The sequence below is a fragment of the Galendromus occidentalis genome, unplaced genomic scaffold (genome assembly GCF_000255335.2).
Source record: "Galendromus occidentalis unplaced genomic scaffold, Mocc_1.1 scf7180000075612, whole genome shotgun sequence".
NCBI classification, from domain to species: domain Eukaryota; kingdom Metazoa; phylum Arthropoda; class Arachnida; order Mesostigmata; family Phytoseiidae; genus Galendromus; species Galendromus occidentalis.
In genome coordinates this window covers 1,821,360-1,840,623 of record NW_003803602.1, presented here as the reverse complement: position 1 = coordinate 1,840,623, position 19,264 = coordinate 1,821,360, and the positions used below count along the sequence as shown (strand labels likewise).

The following is a 19,264-nucleotide window of genomic DNA, read 5'->3' as shown; positions in this document are numbered from 1 at the left end:
TTGTCGCTCATCCTTTCGAGGAGAGTGAGCCTGGCTCCGTGCTTCAGTCTCATCGAAGCAAACGATATGAAACTGTGAGGTGAGAGGTGATCGTGAACTCGTTCGACACAAGGTTCCTAATTCTTGTCAACTTGACTCTTCCCGCTCATCGGATTCACTATGAGCAATGGAAGTCGCGAGTCAAAATCAGAAGCCAGGCCCCGAATACGATATGAAGACGCCCCGGAGATACGGTCGTTGTCTCGAAGAAATTACGGTCTGCGATCTCAACAATCCTCAGGGAACCCCCCGCCTTTCCTCGTGGGAGCGTTGTTGCTGGGACGATCGATCTCTCGTCGAGATTCTGCATTCATCCAAAGCGAAACTTTGCGAGCCTTTCGATCTGTTTTTCAACGTCTCATTCTCCTGACAATCGCGACTTTGAGAACACAGTTCCGATATTCTGAATATCTTCACTTAGGGAGAATTTTATTCGTTACTCCTCGGTGGGTGTTGAATGGGACGAGCCTATATATAACGGCCGCACGCCGGCCGAGCAGGATCGCCTTCAAATCGTGTTCTTGGTCCCGTTAGTCTGATACATACTGAATAGCTCATCCAGGTCTCGGATGGCTCCGTCTTCTAATCGATCGACCTTACGCATGTGATTCAGAACGTTCATGTACACCAGCTCGATGGCATCCATGGCCCATAAATAATCAAGGTGGAGGAACTTGGATTTTTCTATCGAATACCAGCCGTTGTCAAAAACTAAGTGTTTGACCTTCGGGTACAGCAGAGCCACGCCATCGGGACCGGCGAAAGTGTCATCTTTCGAATGGAACGCAATCAGACGAACCCGAACGTTGTCGAGATCATACTCGGGAGGTCGTTTCTGAAACGCGACAGAACCTTGATTCGAAAGTTGACAATCGCTTTCCGCTCCGTCAAGATCCGACATTCAACCGAGCGAGCAGAACAAACGAGAGCTCGCGAACTCGCCGGCAGATAGCCCCCTGACCTTGCCGTAGATGGCCATGTTTGTTTTGACTCCTGGATAACAGGTCGGTTTATCGTCATAATCGAATTTCGCGAACCGTCCTGATTCGATTATTTGGAAGAAATGAACGAAGTCCTGCACTGTCGTCCCCGCGGGAGAATTCACGGCGTAGACCGGAACCCTGGACTGGAATCGAGAAACATCTGAGAGACTCCAGGTTCTCTTCCCAGCGAGACACGCAACGGACTGCGAATTTCCGTGTTGAAGCTTCCGAAAATGTAGATAACGAGAAGAGAACTTACACTGTTGAATCGGGGATGTTCCACATTCCGCAGAAGCGTCGGGTTCATGCCAACATTCAGCATCGTACTACAGAGGGCCCCGCCGCCGAGGGAACATACGAGGGGATTCATCATCGTGAAGCCGACATCATTGACTTTTGAGCTGTCGAATATTCGATTTTTCGAGTATCCAAGACAATCCATCACTCCTTTCTGGGGGACGAAAAGAAGAAAATGGAGAGGCTCAGTAGGGTCAGTGTCGATGGAATTGAATTCCGCTGAAGTCGCGATGGTCGCGAGGTGGTCGGGATTGGGGGGAATACCCCCGACGCGAAATGCAATGAGATTCGGTTGCTCATTTCTGAATACTCTCCACGACGGAGTGAGACCCGAATTATCGTCCGCGAACATGATTAGAGTTGTTCGAAAATACAATGAAGCTCTGATCGAGGAAGGATCGATAGCTCTTGCCTTACCAGCTCGTGCATGATGCTCTTCAGGATCGACCAAGCGGGACTAAGGTCAAGGTACACAATCGGGGAAAGAGCAGTGAACAGACGGATCTGTGAAAATAATTTGTGACTCGAGTCAAGGACAGAGGAAATCCCGCGACCGAAGACCGAGATACGCGGAGCTCTCAATTCGGTCCACTACACCTTTTCGTTGTATTCTGGTTTCGTCGCTAGAAGGGCAAATAAGATGGTCGTTCCTCTAGAGTGGCCGATGTAGTGGAGATTCTTGAAGCCCGTCAACGACAAGATCGAGTCGATGATGGCGGGCATGTCGAACTCGGCCATTTCCATGAAGCTGACGACGGAAACGGAAACATTGAAAAATAAATCATGAAGGTTTACATGTACGATGCTCGGCGACGCTGTGAGAGCATCTGCCTCTGACTCGCGGTGGTATTTGAGCCCTTCCTGTCCAAGGGACACGGGTTTGTGGCATTGAGGCACGTCAGCATCGCATAGGATCGCCGATGGGCTTCTGCGTTGGCAAGCTTCCCAAAACGAGATGCCGAAGTAGCGTCTAAACAGGCCTCACCGGGATTTCCTCAGTCTCCAAGGAAGCATAATACTTTTCTCATTTCACCTGATGTGAGTGAACGCTTTGTCTCTGAGAGAGCTCTGCGTCTTCCGGCTGCCGGAGCATCGTAAGATTTTTGATGCTCTGCCAGGATGCAGGAAAATCTTGATAGAGATCTGACATGGTGGCCCTCCTCTTGGAGGGTGGGGTTGGATGAATACATACAGAGGAACATTTCCTCCAAGTAAGTACGCTGATGCTAGCAATATGGAGACTTGCTCGAGAGAATACAGTCTCCGAAGACTTCTCCGCTCTCTGTCGTCGGCGCTGCGAGCATGAGAGCAGGATTTCCGCTCGTGTATGGTGGAACCGTATTCTGAGACGAAGACGCGGCTGACCTGATATAGTAGAAGTTCTCTTTCGTTGCATCGCTCCAAGAACTGAACTTATTGCCCCGCGTGTTCGGTAAATAGACGTCATACCCCATATTCGCCAGGAAGAAACCGGGGGCCTGGTGCGGGGGGTTGGCGATGAAGTCGAAACCAGAGCTGACCTGAGTTCGGAGCGAAAAAATTACTGGATCCGTCGGCATGCTAGGTAAGTATTTATGCGGCGCGCTCATCCTCCGGTTTCCCCACGGAAGTGCGGAAATCCACTTTTGACTCACCACTCCGTGTTGCAGAATTACGGGGATGGACTTCGGTGAGTACGTCCGAGGATTCCTGACGCGGAATATCGTCAGTATCACTCCATCGCTTGTCGTGATGTTGAACTCATGAAAATCATAGCCATAGCTCTTCACGTAGTACTCCTGCGAGTGGGAGTGTTCTCAATTAGACTCTCGAAACTCCTCCGGTCAGGAACCCTCCCGTTTTATGCAGCCCTCGAGACAATTAATCGCATGCTTTCACCGGGGGCGTATCGTTCTTGCAGAGCTCGGGGATCAAACCCATCGTGAATGGCTGTTCCTAGTGGCGAATCGAATTCCCCCCCAGCGAATAACCTTCGGTCCCAACACTATAGCCCGGGCCACGAGGGGGCGCGTCATGATTTCGGCCATTGGCCCCCTAGAAATCTGACTCCCCCCCCCCCGACGAAAAAAGGTGGATCCGCCCTGGGCCATTCCACCTCACTTGTCGATGCCAGCCGTGAACTCGCGGCAGATCTCGCTTGGCGATCAATTTCTGCGCCCCGGAGCCCGGAGCATGCGCGATTCCGGCTAAGGGCCACATCCGAAGCGAGGCGAAGGTAGCTTGTTTCAGTGAAGTTTGACTCGTGGGATGAGATATGCGCACAGATTCGTTCCACTCAAATCTACAGAACGGCACTGGTTTTCCTTCCCGTCGAAACATTCTCTCCATGAGTCTGATTCGCACAAGCAGGACCAGGAGATGTGGAATTTTTCAGAACGGGATACTCTCTCGACTGATGATTCACCCGGTGCGATAGGGAATGATTGCAACATAATATTAATGACAAGAATACATAAACTTGCCACGCTTTTGATGACATTGGAAACATCAGGGTCGTTCGAAGATCGCTCCCCGAGTCTATCCACTGTCTTGTCGATAGTGTTGAACAGCTGGCTTGAAACTGTCTTCGTCACATCTCGAACCGTATTGAGCAGCTTCAAGGAGATTGTACCACCGACCAGAGCTGAAAAGTTCGTTTCGGTAACTTATGCCCCGCCCATGTCAAGGAGTACAGAGTTTCTCCCGATATCGTCGATATTATCGAGAGGTAGATTGCGGCCCTCGAATTCGACCCGCATTCAACTCGGGGATACCCTCACAGGAAAACGCCGACGCCAAGCCGTAGACGCGTAGTCTGAGTGTGAAAACAGCACTGGCCGGCGGAACCGAAAGGTCATTGGCCCCCGATCTCCGAACGCGGGGTCTCCGCCGGCTTCCGTGCTTGTTGAGAGTTCATGGCGTTTCGCCGCTCTCACGAATTGAGCCATCATCGGAAGATTGCTTACCCGTTACGAGGACGATTAGTTTGAGCATTCTCCGACATGCGGAAACTTCAGATCAAATGGTGAGATGCACCGAATCCTAGGTAATCCACACGAGCGGTTGCTATGTGGTAAGGGCAATGCCAAAAGGGAAGTGTAATGAGTTCGGTATAGGGATGCATGGAGCATGTTTATGTGGGTCCCGTTTTACGAGAGACTTCCTGCTCCAATCCAGTCGAGCTTATCGACCGCACGTTACCCGTGGCCCGCCTCGCGCCCGCTACGGAGTCAGGAGTCGAGGGCTTCAGAGCTGTAAGCTTGGAAAGAAGTCATTTGGGTCGCGGGTGATCCTGCATTTATTACAATATAACGAGGGCCAATCGTCGAGGACCTAATTCCGCATCAGCCGGAAGCAGTTTCCCTGAGGGCAGTGGTTACTAATGCCGAGAATCAGCGACTGGCTTGGACCTGTCGACAGCCAGGTCTGGTGAGGGTAATCGAAGATCGGAACGTTCGATCGGGAGTTTTCTGGCGGTCCTATACGGAGAGACGAGATCGCGCTCTTGAGGAATTTCAATTTTCCACTCGGGTAATGCTCGCGGCCGAAGGTCGGTCCGAAGCATGATACAAATTAGCCGCTTTCCGCTGGCGGAATGGGTATCGTTCAGCAGTAATCGGATCCCATCAATAAATTCCTTTCCTTGTCAATATTGTCGGATACTCACGCGCGTGAACTCGCCTCGATCGTCGGAGGGGCTTTCGCAACATCCTATTTGTAGTTCGGGTAATTTAGCCTCAATTTCATCCCTCGACTCATTGCATTCCCCGTATTGTAGCTTCGAAGCTTTGCTCTTCATTCGATGCGGGACCCTGACAATCATTTCGAAGTTCAGGCATAAAGTGAGAACAATGCCCTCATGGGACTGAGGAAGGAAAGGGCAGATCTTTCAATTTATTGTCCCTTTATGAATACTATCTTACAATCCTATCGAACTTCGGGGAGGAAAGCGAAAATCGATCGGAGTCCTGGCCAGGTGGTGGAAGTCTCTTGGACTCGTTTTGACAACAGCAGTGATTTCCGCTCACGCGATGCTCGATTGTCGATTCCGAATTCTCCGTCCCATTGCGAGTAGCGCGACAGCTTTGAAGTTCGATCACAGGGACGCGAGGGAGACCTCCGTTCCGAACGAGGCCCCCAGTGATCCTCGGACTCCGAATCGATCCGTCGTTAACGTGATGCGTCGGCGAATCAAGTATCATGGGGTGAGATCCTAGAGAAGCGAGAGCAGCTCTCAACGTGAGAGAGATCGGGAACATCTCTGTACGTTTTTCCACGCAATAAACAGCAATCTATAGGCCCCAATGTTCAAAAACTCGCATTTCCATTTTGTGCGTTTTTTGTACTCGTACTCCTTTCCCTTCTTCTTCCGTTCGATGTCAGAAAACATCACAAAACTATTCGAGGTGTGTTCACTATTTGGGACGCAGGATGCTCGAACTTCGAGCCCCCGTAATTCGCTGTTGCTCCATTTTTTCGGCTGCTCGAGAAGCTCGGTCGTGATGACGTGGGTAAGAAAAAGGGGAGGGGTCCCCATCGTAATGCGAGGAGTGACCGAAATCTCCTCTGAGACGAATTGTATGGCAAAGGAGATCGCTTCCTTTTCCCTCTCAGCCCTGATTCCATCGCGTCGAATTCGCGTAGAAGACGCCCGTGGGTCGATCGTGGACTCGGTGTCCATCTCCCGAATGGGAATCGTTCATTGAGACGATTCATCCGTCAGCGGCGAACGGGGCGTCCGAATTACGCGGTTTCCTTGCGTCCCGTTCCGAGCTCAAATCGAGAATATAATATATCCTAATTCTTCGCTAAGAAGCTCACGACACCCACGGTCCCCAGAGCCGCTGAAAGGGCGCTGGTGATGGTGAAGCCCAAATGCAAGTCCAGAATTCCATTTGCGGGAATCGAAAGGCAGGCTCCCAAAATTGATCCGATGAAAGCCCAGACAGACACCAATGAGAAGGCGGCATCGAAAGCTCTCAGGGCTCCCGCTTCAGTGACCCTGGGAGCCAGCAGAAGCAACGCCTGACCGACACCGAGTCCGAATAAGCAGAAACTCGCGTGAGGCGCGCTCGTGGGAAAGACCCGACTCGTCGGATAGCCTGGTCCCAGGAGATACACCGACGCGGATGTCAGCGCCGATCCGATTGCGTAGATCAGCGACATCGGAAGACACGAGTCCGGCGTGACGAAGGGAGCGAACACCGGCGTCATCAAGCAGCTCGCGATGTCCGGCAGAGCGACCAGTCCACCGATCGCGAGCGGCGGCAGTTTTAAGGATCCGTCGAGCAGGAACCATAGGGTGCACAAGTTGAAACCTTGACAAGTGTATGGCACAACGACGAAGAGAAACTTCGACAACTTGAAAGGCGCGGTGTAGCTGAGCGTGGAGACCGTGAGTCGGTCTTCGAGACAGTGTTTATCCACGACGAACGTCAGCGTCACGAAACACACTATCACGGATCCGCCGGCTGCGAAAAACGGATAGTAGAACGATCCGTCGCTGTAAATCATCCCGCCGACGATGGGTCCGAATACGAATCCGAAATAGTAGAGGCTTTGGTTCGCTCCGAGGTACATTGATCTTTTGTTCTCGAAATGGAAACGGATGTAGTTTTCGCTCGCGTCGTGGAACATTGCGCAGCCAGCGCCCTCGATACACCGTAGCAGAACCGCCAGGAAAACGAATCCTGTATTGCACGGTACGAACTCCAGGAGTCCGAACAGAATCACGGCGAGTGCCACTGACGCGGAACCTGCGAGTAACACGGTTTTGCATCGGAACGCTCGACGGTATAGGGCGGTCGTGACGAGCGCGAGTACGAGCCAGTAAGCGATGAAAATCACACTTGTCCAGTATTTGGGAACGTTTCTCCTCGAAATCTCTGCGGGCAGCACCGGAGCTTGTAGAGCCGCACAGCATGACAGGAAAAACTGCTCACTGAGATAATAGTGGCTCCGTTGCGGAAAGCTCGCTTCTCCCTCCTTCTCCGACGGGCAACATTATCCCCGGCTTCCAGTATAACATCTCCCGAGTTCCTACTGGCACTTGAAGTCCGATTCGTCTCGCGCTCTCCCGGATGCGCTCTGACCAGAGCTGGCGGCGGAGGTTCCTCGCAGCGATTGAGAGACATCTGCTGAGACTGTGGAAATGCGATCGACGGATACCCTAGCGCTTGCTCGTCGGCCGAGACTCAACCGCGTTGGAAATTCTCTCCGAATAATGTCAGGAGACAGTACGTGGAAGCGCTCGCGTAGGCTACGTGGATTAACGCTTAAATCGAGAAGAAATCGAAACAAAATCCAATCGAACCTGGATCATGTCCCAGACATTTCTTTCTAGGCCAAGGTTAACTTCAGATGATTTCCTGGGAGCGTTCTGAAAAAAACTGGGGGTGGGATTGAGCGGAAATCATGATGCCTGACTCTCGACGACAATCATTTCGGTCAACCACCCTGCGAAACAATCTCATAGGCCTGATAACGGGTAAATCCACTTGAGATCTATCCTATCGATGACGATGCGATATCGTAGTTACACCGGGCCCTGTTTCCGGTACCGCACCGGTGTGCGGATGGGACGCAGACAGAATGTTCGATCGATTCTCCTGATCGAGAGCTGTAGCCTAGCTCCAGAGCTACAGCTCCAGAGCTGTAGCCTAGCTACTAGGATTTCGATTCTATTTCGATAATTTCCATTTCCTACCGAGAATAAGTATGTATCTCAGAAATCCAGCGCGCAAGCTCCGGCATCAGACATTTGACCACTCTAATATTTGCGAGGGGGCGACGTGCGACCCATTCGAGTATGAGTCAGGTGGTCAACTGCGCACATGCGGTCGGGCTCTGCTGGATGTAGAACAATTCTGGAGAGCGGGGAACAAACGCTGCTCGGGCCTTTCCCGTGTGATCCGAGTCGCACTCTGACATCGCCGAGAGCTCCGAGGTTCCACAAAACGATGCCACAACGAAAATATTTAGCTGAATCGTCGACTCTCTGTTCCTAGAGCCGGGAAACTTGAGTAGGGGAAGGAGTCGTGGATTGCATAAGAACTCTTCGGGAGAGACCTCATATAGTATCGAGTCGGGAGCCAAAGGAGCGTAACCTCAGCGATACTGCAGGCGAGTGCTGATTCGCATCGAGCAGAGGATTTCGGCGGGGAGAACATGCATATTTCCCCCGCAGCACAGGGGATCTTCGCAAGGAGCATGAACGAATTCTTCCCCGAAGCGACGACGACAGTCTGCGACCTGTCCCCACAAAATCGATGTTCGATTCTCTACTACGTCTCATCCACATCACGGCTAACTTCCTTATGCGATTCAGGAGAGGTGATGAATTGGGGACCTCATCGATCTGCCATGGCCTTCTCTTGAGACAAGGGAATTCGTATGAGCTGTGCCTTGAGTTTTTTGAGAGATCCTCTGGTCCCGTCGACTTACGCTCCGATTCAGGCTGCGAGAAAACTCGTATGACTCGATCCACGCAGCGTCGGTGCGCCACTTCTCAAGCTCTCCTGAGCAGGAATTCCCGACAAGTTTTCGATCCGAATGCGGCCGAGCAACCAATCAAGCCATTCATTCTTTGCGATGCGGTGATTCGGCTCAAGAGATGATATCGCTAATCATATCTACAGCCTTGTGAGCTCCCTTGGAAGATACCTGTGTTTCCGCTCGAGCCCTGTCAGGTCATGAAAAGAAGTTTAGTGTTCGCGGCGTTTCAAAACTGCAATCATTCGCTCGATGTTGCCAAATTCGAGTGAGAAGTTTCTGGATTGAGTCATGCCACAACGCTTCCCGTTCACAGTGTATCACCAAACAACGGACGCTTTTCCGTGCGAGGAGCTAATTATTGGAGGCTTTATGCCCTGCGGGATGGACGGCTTCCAGGTTGAAGAGCGTCTACATAATGTAAAGTCTATGGGACGCATCAGTGCCCATCATCAGCCCTCAAGTGACCGATATATTCTCCAGCTGCGTGGTCGACTTGATTGCTACGAAAATAAAAATGCTTTACCAATGTCTTAATCGGCTTTGCGGACACCACAAAAAATCTCTGAACACATCTGGCGTTTTTTTCCGAGGATTTTCCGCACTTGCCGACTTGAAGTAATCTCGACTCCCACATTGTCCCACAAAGACTCATCCATTATTCAAGGCTGCTAGAAGCGGCACTCCGGGAAGAGAAGCACTCCCGAGCCCGGCAGTATCCCCGTTTGGATAGCACCAAATTCTGACGTCCGATTTCTAGAAAACTGATCTCGCGATGATTCGTCACGGGAAACCGCAGTGGATTACTGCTTGGATATTCGCCTTCCGAAACCTAGCGGTCAAAACTGAGCCTTTAGAGCCTCGTTGGTTCAAGTGTGGTTTGAGTCGACTCGAGCGCAATAATCCAATCGGAGTATAGCAAATAATGGCGATGCCCCGTCGACGAAGCCAACCTGCGATTGATTTTTTCCCTGTCACTAACTGCTAAGGGATCAAGGCGACCCGACGATTCCATCGCACACGACACATTCTAATGGATATTTCAAACTTTATTGTGTACACAAAGTATGCTAAGTACGTTTTCCCTCTTCCAGGGGCGTCATCTATCCACGGTGGGAGTCTTGCAGAAATAGAGACGGTAACAATAATTTCATACCAAAACACGAGTCGCTGGCCGGTGATTCCGGATCATGAACCCATCAGAGTGTATGCTTGAGTCGGTCAAGTATCCAGATTGATGTCGTCTTGATCCGATGCACGATCAATTGAACAGCTCATTCATGCTTTCGGTCATAGAAAATTACATAAATAGTTGTATTCTCTCCATCTCGGCTTATACATAGTGCACAACTCGTAGTTTCGCGGGGCTTCCTGCTCGGGACGAGATGCTATGATATAAATCGATCGACGTATTCTCGCTCGCTCGACCCAATCGGCACCCGGAACTACGGTTTTTTTCTTTGTCGTTTTTCACATCTCGACGAAGTCGTCAGAGAAGGCTAGGTCGACGATTGGTCTATCAGCCGAAACATTTATTCGGCTGCTCGTACAACATGGATCCGTCCGAATCATTCAAAGTGTAGACTTGCGAACGGTATGTTCGTCGCAGACCGGAATTTCCGTGTACTCGACAATTACTTCAATCATTATTAGATGTTGTTGAAATGCGTCGCTGTGTGTTTCGTGCACAGCTGTGACCCTGGCCAGAGGCATCGGTTCGAACCCAGGGGACGCAGAGAGGAGCTCATCGCAAGGATCTTAAGGCTTTTGCGACCAGTATTGCAGCGCTCGAACCAGCTGCATTCATCTTAGGGAATTTCGCATCAGTCGGTCGGTATGATTATTCGTTTAAGCTGAAAGTGCATTTCTTACGTTCGCATTCGTATCACCATCGACGGCCTCTACGCACCACGCCCAGATATCTATGAGAAGACCTCAATCTTCTGCGGACAATGTTTGTTCGAGATTTTTGATCGAGCGCTGCCTTTCGGAAGTTTAAGGTTCACGCTGTGCCGCCGTGTGGGGTCGAAACGATTAAACGCTAGAACGCGGCTCTGGTATTGTCCGCGATCAAACATGCCGAACAGCTGCGAATTCGGGAGGTTTCCGACTTAGTAGATCACACCAAATGCTAACTTCCTCGAATTTCAGGGGTCTACCGACGTGATAATGATTGATCATTAATCCGTGGATTGACAACATGGGACAAAGAATCGGCATCTTCCATCGGCGGAGCTGCGAGCCTTGGTAGACCATTCAAAGTCCCGTGAACGAAGAGCTCTATCGTTTTTCAGAATCCTTTCTGCTCGTTTCGTTTCGGTACGACATTATCGACAGGAAGGTTGTTCTCTTGTGGCTTCGAATTGGCCCCTGATATGCGTTCACACTGCCAAAACAAATGGCGGACGAACAGACGGGCGGTCGAACGGGAGGACGAGGGAGCGGGCAGGTTGGCAGTCGGGGAGACAGGTGAGCGATCGGACGCGTAGACAGGTGGGCGCTCCGACCGGAAACCGATACCCACTGTGGACCTTGGTCCTAAGGGTCGGGAGTCGGGACCGGTGGGCAGACGCCATCTCGATCGAATTGATTTTCCTCACACCATCTAATAGATGAAGGTCTGAATTTCTCTTTGCCTCGATCGCTCGCTTTACGTTCTGTTATCGAGGAACGGAATCCATCCGACTTGCAATCAGTATCTTTATACCGCTACCCATCAAGCATTATCAAAAATAGACGTGATTCGGGCAGCGATGCTTGATGGCTCTCCTTCGCTTGCGAGATGCGCGATAGGTGAAACTCAGATCGACTCAAACGGAACCGAATGAAAAAAAGCTGCGGCGAGAGCAGGGAAAATGAAGCTGAATAGTTTTGGGAATAATCGATCGCAGGTTTCGCGAAGCTTTCCAAGCGAAAAAGTAGTCTCTCGGTGGTCCCAGTAATGGATGACTCGTTGATTGATCTGATAGACTGCGGTACGGGCACATAAACCTCGACGTTGCCCGTTTTCCGTATCTAGCCAGCTTCCTTCCGATGCTATGGAAGACTTCTCAAGGGGACATTTCGTATCTCGGTAGACATTGCGGCAAAAACTCGAACCGCAAGTCGATCCTCGTAACGAATCGTCCTCTACTTCGAGTGTCATCGGAGAAAGATTGTCTCGCAATCGTTGTCACCACAGCGCCGAAAAAAACCGTGGATGATTAGAATCAAATCTTCGGTACTTGAAGTGTGAATTGTCTTGCAGTGCCCGCTTGGTCCTCTTCCTCCGCCGAGCTGGAGGCTATAACCGCTGGTCGTACGCTATCCTTGTTCAGGTAGTGTACAACATAATGCTGTACCAAATCATAGCAATACTTGTATTCGGTCTGGAACGAGAAAGACGGAGGAGAAAACGTCAATACCTCCCTAGAATTGCGGCATACACTTCCGGGAGAATCCTCGGAGGGAGGTCTGCCTCCGAGAAACTCACCATGTTTTCCACCAGTTGCACTCTGTGACGGCGCACCGTGCGAACTGCTTGAAAGACATCAATCTCTCCGTGCTCGATCACCTGTTCTATAGCTACGTTGGCGGCGCAGTAAACACCTGCGCGGCTCTTGCCTGCAAAGATCCGTAGCTCCGTTATAGAATCCGGAGTGAGAATGCGCACGTCCATAAAAACTCGCAGCGCTTCCCGATGCCTGAATTCGTCCGTTGTGGATTGAAAAGTTGATACTGGGACGGAATAAATCAGTTTCTCCTCGTCTTCATGGTCCGCGGGACCAGAGGAGTAAATGAGGGATCTATCCACATAGAGAATTTTCCCGCCCGATGTATGTAACCTCGAACCTACCATTCTGGGAAATGACGAGAACTGGACCATAGGTAGTTCTCTGTCTCCAGCGTTCTACCATGTTCATCATTTCGACCAAGGTATTCGTAGATGTGGGAACCCTGTGACCTTCGGGCCAGCATGTAATCTGGAAAAACTGGCAGGTTTTCGGTTCAGCTTTGACTCCTGCCATCAATTCGGTAAGAGAGACGACCTGCAATATGCCGAAAACCTTTGAGATCGGAGCCGCCGGGCGTCGTCGACGCAAAATATTGAGCCAGGTCGCGTTTATAAGCATTTTTCATCATTACCTTTTTGTTTATTCGGAAGATCCAGGATCTGATCTTCTGATAGTGCGAGTAGGATACCACGTCAACAGTAAACACGGGTCCGTACTTCATTCGCTTATCTCGTTCCGTCGGCCAGAACGCGGGGAAAGTCTGTGATGAAAAAACCCTCTGTCGCAGCATGAGCATATTCAGAGATAACAAATTGCCCTGCGCGTGTCGAGCTCCTTGTACACGCTGAATGCGTCCTCGGTCGTTCAGACGGTCGCTCCGTCGGTCGGTCGTCCGGCCGACCGATTCGTTTCCCGTGAGCACCGAGTTCTCTGTCATTAAACTCAAGGCAAGAAGAATACCTTCGCTGAGATGGTTCTGCAGTGCGGCCAGGGAGGGATGGAGCTTGCATTCGAAATGACTCGCTCGGTATTTATTCTATTTGCGAGGAAGCGAGCGGGCCCGCATTCAGTATTCAGGGACAAGCTACTCACGTGAGATGGAGGTGGATCGCAGAGGATCACCACGGCGTTACAGCCGTGATCATAAATTAAAGACCAGACATCTTGTGCGGTGCTCTGGAGGGGCCATTCCGTCACAATGTATTCTTTCGATCGAGTGTAGCCCTGCGTGCCGGACAACGTATGCGATATTAGTTATTACAGACTTTTTCCCTAGTTCCCGCTTTCGCGTCGGCTGTCGTGAGCTCCCGAGACAACGCCCCTCCTCTTTCGTCTGACCCCTCCTCGTCGTCACGCGAAAGCTTCCGAATAGAGGACTTTATTCGATCTCAATGTCAACTCACGTCTACAAATACCGAGTTGATGTAGTCAGTGTTGTCATTGCTTTGAAAAGTGGTGAGGTAGGGCCGGAAGTTATCCGCTGGAAATAGCGAAGGGCTCCGTTAGTTTCGAAGCTCTCTCCTGATCACAAATATGGAACACTGAAAATATTTTTCTGAACCTACGCGGAACTGTGGTAATATCGCGATTCTTCTCTCTGTTTTCGGGTCTATGCCCTCCGGCGCAATCACCGATCGACAGCCGTGTGCTCATTTTGCAAATTTTCTGACGGGAAAGAGAGACTTTGACTACGGCTGTGCGTTAATTTCGCATATCATCTCAGAGCGGGGCTGATAGGTCGCCCTATTGGGATTGCATGGATCGAAAACTCACAGCGTACTCCCTCTGGTATTCGTTGACTCTAGTGATGGGGTTTTTCTGCGACTTCTGTTTGAACTTGTGGGCTATCTCAGTGACACTGAACCAGGTCTTGCCGCACATCAAAGCTTCGTCTAACGTGTCGTAGATGTACAAATACTGCTCCTGTAACGATGAATACCCATTCGTTTGAGAGAAGTGCACTCTCCACCCTGGTACATGCGTTCAAGCGGAATTTAATCTCAGCCTGCCAGCAGATTCCGGTGAGGAGAAGGAAAGATGGCGTCCCCGTCTATTCCGAAATCGGAATTGGCCTCGGGGAAACTTGAGATTGTGGTATAGCAGTCTGCTTTGAGAGTAATCTTCAGCCAAAGAAAAGCGAGTCAGCCCTCGGAAATGGAGGAAGGTCAGAGTAGAAACCGTGCTCCGTATTCACAGAGAAAGCACCCGGAAACGCTGGGAATGAGCCAGTGTTTGACAAAAACGAAGAGCCGAAAACTCTCTCAAGCTTTGAAACGCGATTGCGCCGCAATGTCCGCATGGCTTTTGCGCGAAACAGATTGAAGGTCGACGATTACCGCAAAAAGCGGAGGATTCAGCTCTTCTTCCGTTCGAGAGCGAATAGTTTAAATAGGGCTCACGGTTGTGGAGGAGAGAGGAAACGACTAAGTAAGTCTCGGGGAAAGTAGAGGCGAGAAGGAAATAGAAAGAGGATGAAACCTCTAACGCTCGCTCATTTGCACGGCAAGACGTAAGAGATAACCAAACGGGAACCGAATGGCCCCCCGGGCCTTTATCGGAACTCGGAGTCCGCACATTCCTTCATAACGACCACTGACTTCGCTTTTCCTGCGCGGAATAAAATCCATTCTCTCCCGGAGGCACGTGCCACGGCCGCCGGCAGGCCTCGGGCAACGTCCACGGAGAAAGCGCATCGTCATGACATCACAGTTTCTCGGGAATTCTCCCCCCCTGAGCGTCTTTGAAATTCCCTCCTCTGACGGATCGCAGTTGGTCGCAGAAAGTGTTCGGGCCCGGTGTTTCCTTCGGTGTTGCTGGGAACTCCGAAAGAGATTCAGAACCCTCTCGCGACCGACTGATAGAGGGGAGGTTTCGTCACGGATTCATGAGTGAAGAATTGAGACAACACAGAGGGAAATAGGGTCAAGTCATCGGGAAAAACTGGAAAATCGCTGTTCGAAGAAAAGAAACGATCTCCCTTCTGCTCGGAATCGAGGAATGATTCACTTTCGGCTCGACATCGTGCACAATCCATCTTGGCGTTTTGCTCCAGCTGTCATCAACATCTTCAGTCGCCGACGTCGCCTTCGTCGTCGACGTTGTTGAAGCCTCTAAAGCGAGCCTCTTGCCACAACCCCCTCCCTCGATGGTCTCGCACCGCATTGAATCAATTCGGAGTTTTCAGCGACAAACTGGGGCCTTTCTGTGTCTCATCTTTTTTCCCTCTGACTTTCTCCTACTCAATAGACGGACACCGAGAGCTGTGTTGCTGGAAAGCACATTCTCATGAAGCCATCCATTCGGGAGATAGCGTCACTTGGGAGAAAAACGGAGTTTTCCGGACGATGCGCGACCGCACCGAGAGCCGCCCAGCTAGCCGTTCCCACAGAACGCGACCGTCCCGCGGAATGCTCACCATTGATTCGACCATGCCTTTGCGAGCGGATCGTATCAACCTCAAATAGGCCAACACGTCATAGACGGCTTCTTCCTCGGCGAGCTCCAGGTTCGCGTCGATGGCCAGGTAAGTACCGGTTCGGCCGCAGCCATCACTGCAGTGTACGATGAGAGGGGCTGTCGAGTTATATTGCTGGCACACGGCCTTGACCCTGCGACGGAAATCTAGCAACGCGTTCGAGAACGGTTGTGTGTGAATGGGCCAGTTAGTGAAGTGGAACTGGTGAATTTGTCGCTGTTCGCTGCCCTGAAATCGTGGGAGATACTCGCTCATGAACTATTCAAGCCAGGAACGAGAGCGAAGGCGCTCGGATGAGCCGATGCTGCCTTCCACTCGACTCGTGCTGATAACGATTATCAGCTCGGCCTCATAGTCTCGTAGGAAGCGCTATCGAATTCTGAGCTCACCTGTTTGACCAAGAGGGCCCTCAAAGTGAAGTTCGCTAAGGTATCCTCCCGCAGTAGAGTGATCGTGATGTTACCATGTTCAACTACCCTACGATTTTCTGTGGGCCAGTATTGAGTGCACATGACCCGAACGAAATCGAACACCCGAGTCAGCATCACCACCACGCAAGCTTTACTCTCCCAGATCATGCGCCAGAAATCGGTCACTGTTTCATCGTTAGGTCCTGTAAGGGAGAACATAGGATTTCAATCCGGGGAAAATTCGCGTCGCCCCCTCGTCAAGGGGAATGCACGTCTCATGATGCATGGATCGCCATGAATCGCCGAGAAGACGACCGGTCAGCGATTCCGGACGAAACCTCGAACTGAACAAGGTACCGCACAAAATCTCCGACCTAGATTTCGGGTCTAATGGGCTCCACAGAAGTCCAATCTAAAATGACATCGTAGGTACATGAGGGTCTTCTTCCCTTCCCCGCCCCTTCTCCATCGACCGGGTACAAAACGCTTTCGGATCTCGGTGCTCCAATGTCTGGGCGACTTCCTTCAGAATGAGTTCAGCTCGCTCTCGGCTCCAGGGAGAGCGGAGAAGATATCCGTTTAGCGAGCTCTATATTTTGCCATAAATTTCCGACTGACACGTGCTCTCGATTCGTGGAACGACGGACCTTCGGTAATGGGAATGAACGGAATGTCGCTTCCGCGGTAGAAGTCTGTTGGCTCTCCGATGTCGGTGACAATTTGCTCTTGAAATCAAGTCCCGCCACAGATGGCCTCGTTTGGCCGCCGACGATTGCTTTGCTCATCTGAGCCAATTTTGTTCCCAAGCGGGCAAAGGCTTTTACTTTGTGTGCTCTTGTGAGTTGCTATCCGCGAGCGAAGAGTGGACAGTTTCCACGGGGGAAGAAAATAAGGGCAGAACCTTGGTAAACATGGTTGTCGAAGCGCGATTTGTTCCCCGTCAGACTGGTATTTCGTTCGACCCCGACCGTAGAGGGATTTTAGAGTTTGCGAGTGCCTAACCCTTTGTCTGCGCCGAGGTTACCATATACAAAACTCACCCTGGGCAGCAATGTACGCATTTGGTCGAAGGAGGCTCTGTGGAACAACGAGACGATCTGTTAGTGTTTCAAATATCTTTAGATGATCTCCCACGCATATGCAGACCCGGCGCAGCAGCAAAGATCGCTCACTCGTCAGCGAATGTTTGAGATCTATGTGGAACACTTACGTCGATGTAGGTGGCATTGATGTAATCGGAGTCCTCCTGATCATCGACAGTGGACAACACAACCCTATTGTAGTCGTCTGAAAGGTGAAAATCCTTTTTGAGTATCCGAGGCACCCCCGAGTCGAGCGAGCCTTCGGTATGGATGGACGAGCTGCTGGGGTACGTATTTTCTCTCAAGGTTGACCGCGGATCTGGTGGGCATTGAGTTGGAATTCGCATCGGAATTCGCAAGGCGGGCTCGCGCGAGCCCGATCGGCAAACAGAGCGAATAATTGTTCTTTCGCTTGCAGAGCCGGAGAGCGAAGTTCGGACCACGTTCTGCCTTTCTCCTTGGGCGAATTAGCGAGAACCTCCAAACGTCTGGCTGCGCATTGAACTCTTCTCTGCGGGCACGGAGTAATCGGCGAGCGGACGGAAAAACCGATGGACGGAGTGACTTCCGTACTTGAGTAACCTTTCAAAGCGGTCGCCTCAACTAAAAGCTCCACGTGGTCACGCTCTACGAACTCATGTACCTAGCGATGTTTGGAGAGCTTTCTACCCATGCCTCCGGCCGACAGAGACCACGTACACGCAGCCTTATGTGCCTACTTGAGAGAAGAGCAGAAGCACTTACATGGCAGTAATTTTTTGTAAGTATTCTTCAGATCATTCGCCGGTTTGTTGGCATGCCGTTGCGAATGGGTGTCGGCTTTGGTGGCCAACTGAAATGAATGTTCCATTATTGCTCTTGGAGGGAACTCGAGCCGACGGAACGCTCTCGAGCGGAGTATCGACGGCGTGGCGGCGGATGCTAATGATCGGAAAAAAGGAACCTACCATGAACTCCGTTCGAAGGAGATGTTTGTTCTTGTGAAGCAGTTTGCAGTGTCGTGAAAAGTCTGTGAAAGCCAAGGCTTTCTTCGGAACAAAATAGGTTCCTTTCGATAGCGATGCGATCCCCACATTGATGAATGATTGGTTCAGAGCGTTGATAGGATCGAACGTTGTTGTCCTTTTGCGACGGCTCCTTTTTGCGCTCCGACTTAGCCTGCCGGACCGCTTTGTCTTCACGGTTACAGGCATCTGCAATTAATGTGAGAATCAATTGGGGGCGAACGGAAAAGTCGCACCTAGTGTCACTTGGGGGTGTGATCAGAAATGTTGCCCATTTCGAACGCCGCTCTTGTCAAGCGATGTGGGAGGGCTTTTCACTCTACGATCGGCGGAGAATCAAGTATTCGCCGGGAACGGACGACAGTGGGGAAGAATGGCCGGGCATGTTCTTGAGCCTCCTCTACGTCGGGGGAGATAATTAGGCAGGAATATATACGGTGACGTGAAGACCTCGCTGAGGGAGAAGGAGATGGGGGCTGTAGGCGGCGGAGAGTATCTCATCGCTATTCATGAAATCAGTGTGGTTGGCAAGGGGGGGAGGGAGGCTGCCGTCGCCTGACCGGACGAACTCAAGCGCTAGGAGGTGGTAGCTGGATGCCACAATGGAACGTCATCGGCAGACGTGAGTCCCTTCTGTCTCCTCCTCCCCTCTACAGCCCCCGGGTCGTCCGCATGCCTCTCAGATCAGACCATATACAGCCATGGGTGGTGCGGGGAGCCACTCACTCCTGACGGGACAGACTTCCATATTCGAAGTCCATCGGCAGCGGGGCCAGATCATGCAACTGGTCCTGCTTCATAAACAAAGCACAAGGTCACACGGGGTGAAACCGCTGGGTTGACAACCGGGCCGATGATCTTGGCTTCACCGACACGATCGAGGGAACTCTTGTGAGAAAAAATGCGAACCGCTGGCTGTGATCAGTGCCCTCCAAACGAGCTGCCACAGCTACGAACTGAACACGCTCCTGAGCGGGATTGTTCGAAGTTTCTCCCCGCTCATCCCGCTG

At 51.3% G+C, this 19,264-nt stretch overlaps 4 protein-coding genes across 4 annotated transcripts in view; all 4 read right to left on the bottom strand.

The window, feature by feature from the left end:
* Positions 1-547: 547 nt before the first annotated feature.
* On the bottom strand, positions 548-1,748 carry LOC114828325 (gastric triacylglycerol lipase-like). Its single transcript, XM_029111990.1, has 4 exons — positions 1,737-1,748; positions 1,282-1,473; positions 1,001-1,165; positions 548-874 (listed from the first exon to the last, which is right to left on the bottom strand). Exons 1-4 carry the CDS (start codon positions 1,746-1,748, stop codon positions 548-550), a joined length of 696 nt encoding a protein of 231 aa, XP_028967823.1.
* A 162-nt stretch (positions 1,749-1,910) lies between these two features.
* Positions 1,911-3,239, bottom strand: LOC100897370 (lipase member K-like). The gene is made up of 4 exons (XM_029111986.1): positions 3,198-3,239; positions 2,954-3,097; positions 2,685-2,839; positions 1,911-2,067 (listed from the first exon to the last, which is right to left on the bottom strand). Exons 1-4 carry the CDS (start codon positions 3,237-3,239, stop codon positions 1,911-1,913), a joined length of 498 nt encoding a protein of 165 aa, XP_028967819.1.
* Positions 3,240-6,095: 2,856 nt separating this feature from the next.
* Positions 6,096-7,432, bottom strand: LOC100897226 (MFS-type transporter SLC18B1). Its single transcript, XM_003737811.1, has 2 exons — positions 7,342-7,432; positions 6,096-7,183 (listed from the first exon to the last, which is right to left on the bottom strand). Exons 1-2 carry the CDS (start codon positions 7,430-7,432, stop codon positions 6,096-6,098), a joined length of 1,179 nt encoding a protein of 392 aa, XP_003737859.1.
* Positions 7,433-11,998: 4,566 nt separating this feature from the next.
* Positions 11,999-19,264, bottom strand: part of Ptp36E (protein tyrosine phosphatase 36E) — a 30,963-nt gene continuing 23,697 nt past the window's right edge. The window contains exons 4-17 of the mRNA XM_018640120.1: positions 18,198-18,443; positions 17,995-18,082; positions 17,379-17,455; positions 17,209-17,245; positions 16,148-16,371; positions 15,699-15,986; positions 14,057-14,206; positions 13,849-13,948; positions 13,687-13,763; positions 13,376-13,507; positions 12,915-13,043; positions 12,625-12,817; positions 12,262-12,392; positions 11,999-12,157 (exon numbers count right to left, since the gene is read on the bottom strand). Of these exons, the coding sequence (XP_018495636.1) occupies positions 11,999-12,157; positions 12,262-12,392; positions 12,625-12,817; positions 12,915-13,043; positions 13,376-13,507; positions 13,687-13,763; positions 13,849-13,948; positions 14,057-14,206; positions 15,699-15,986; positions 16,148-16,371; positions 17,209-17,245; positions 17,379-17,455; positions 17,995-18,082; positions 18,198-18,443 (2,031 nt within the window). The remainder of the gene's footprint in view (positions 12,158-12,261; positions 12,393-12,624; positions 12,818-12,914; positions 13,044-13,375; positions 13,508-13,686; positions 13,764-13,848; positions 13,949-14,056; positions 14,207-15,698; positions 15,987-16,147; positions 16,372-17,208; positions 17,246-17,378; positions 17,456-17,994; positions 18,083-18,197; positions 18,444-19,264) is intronic.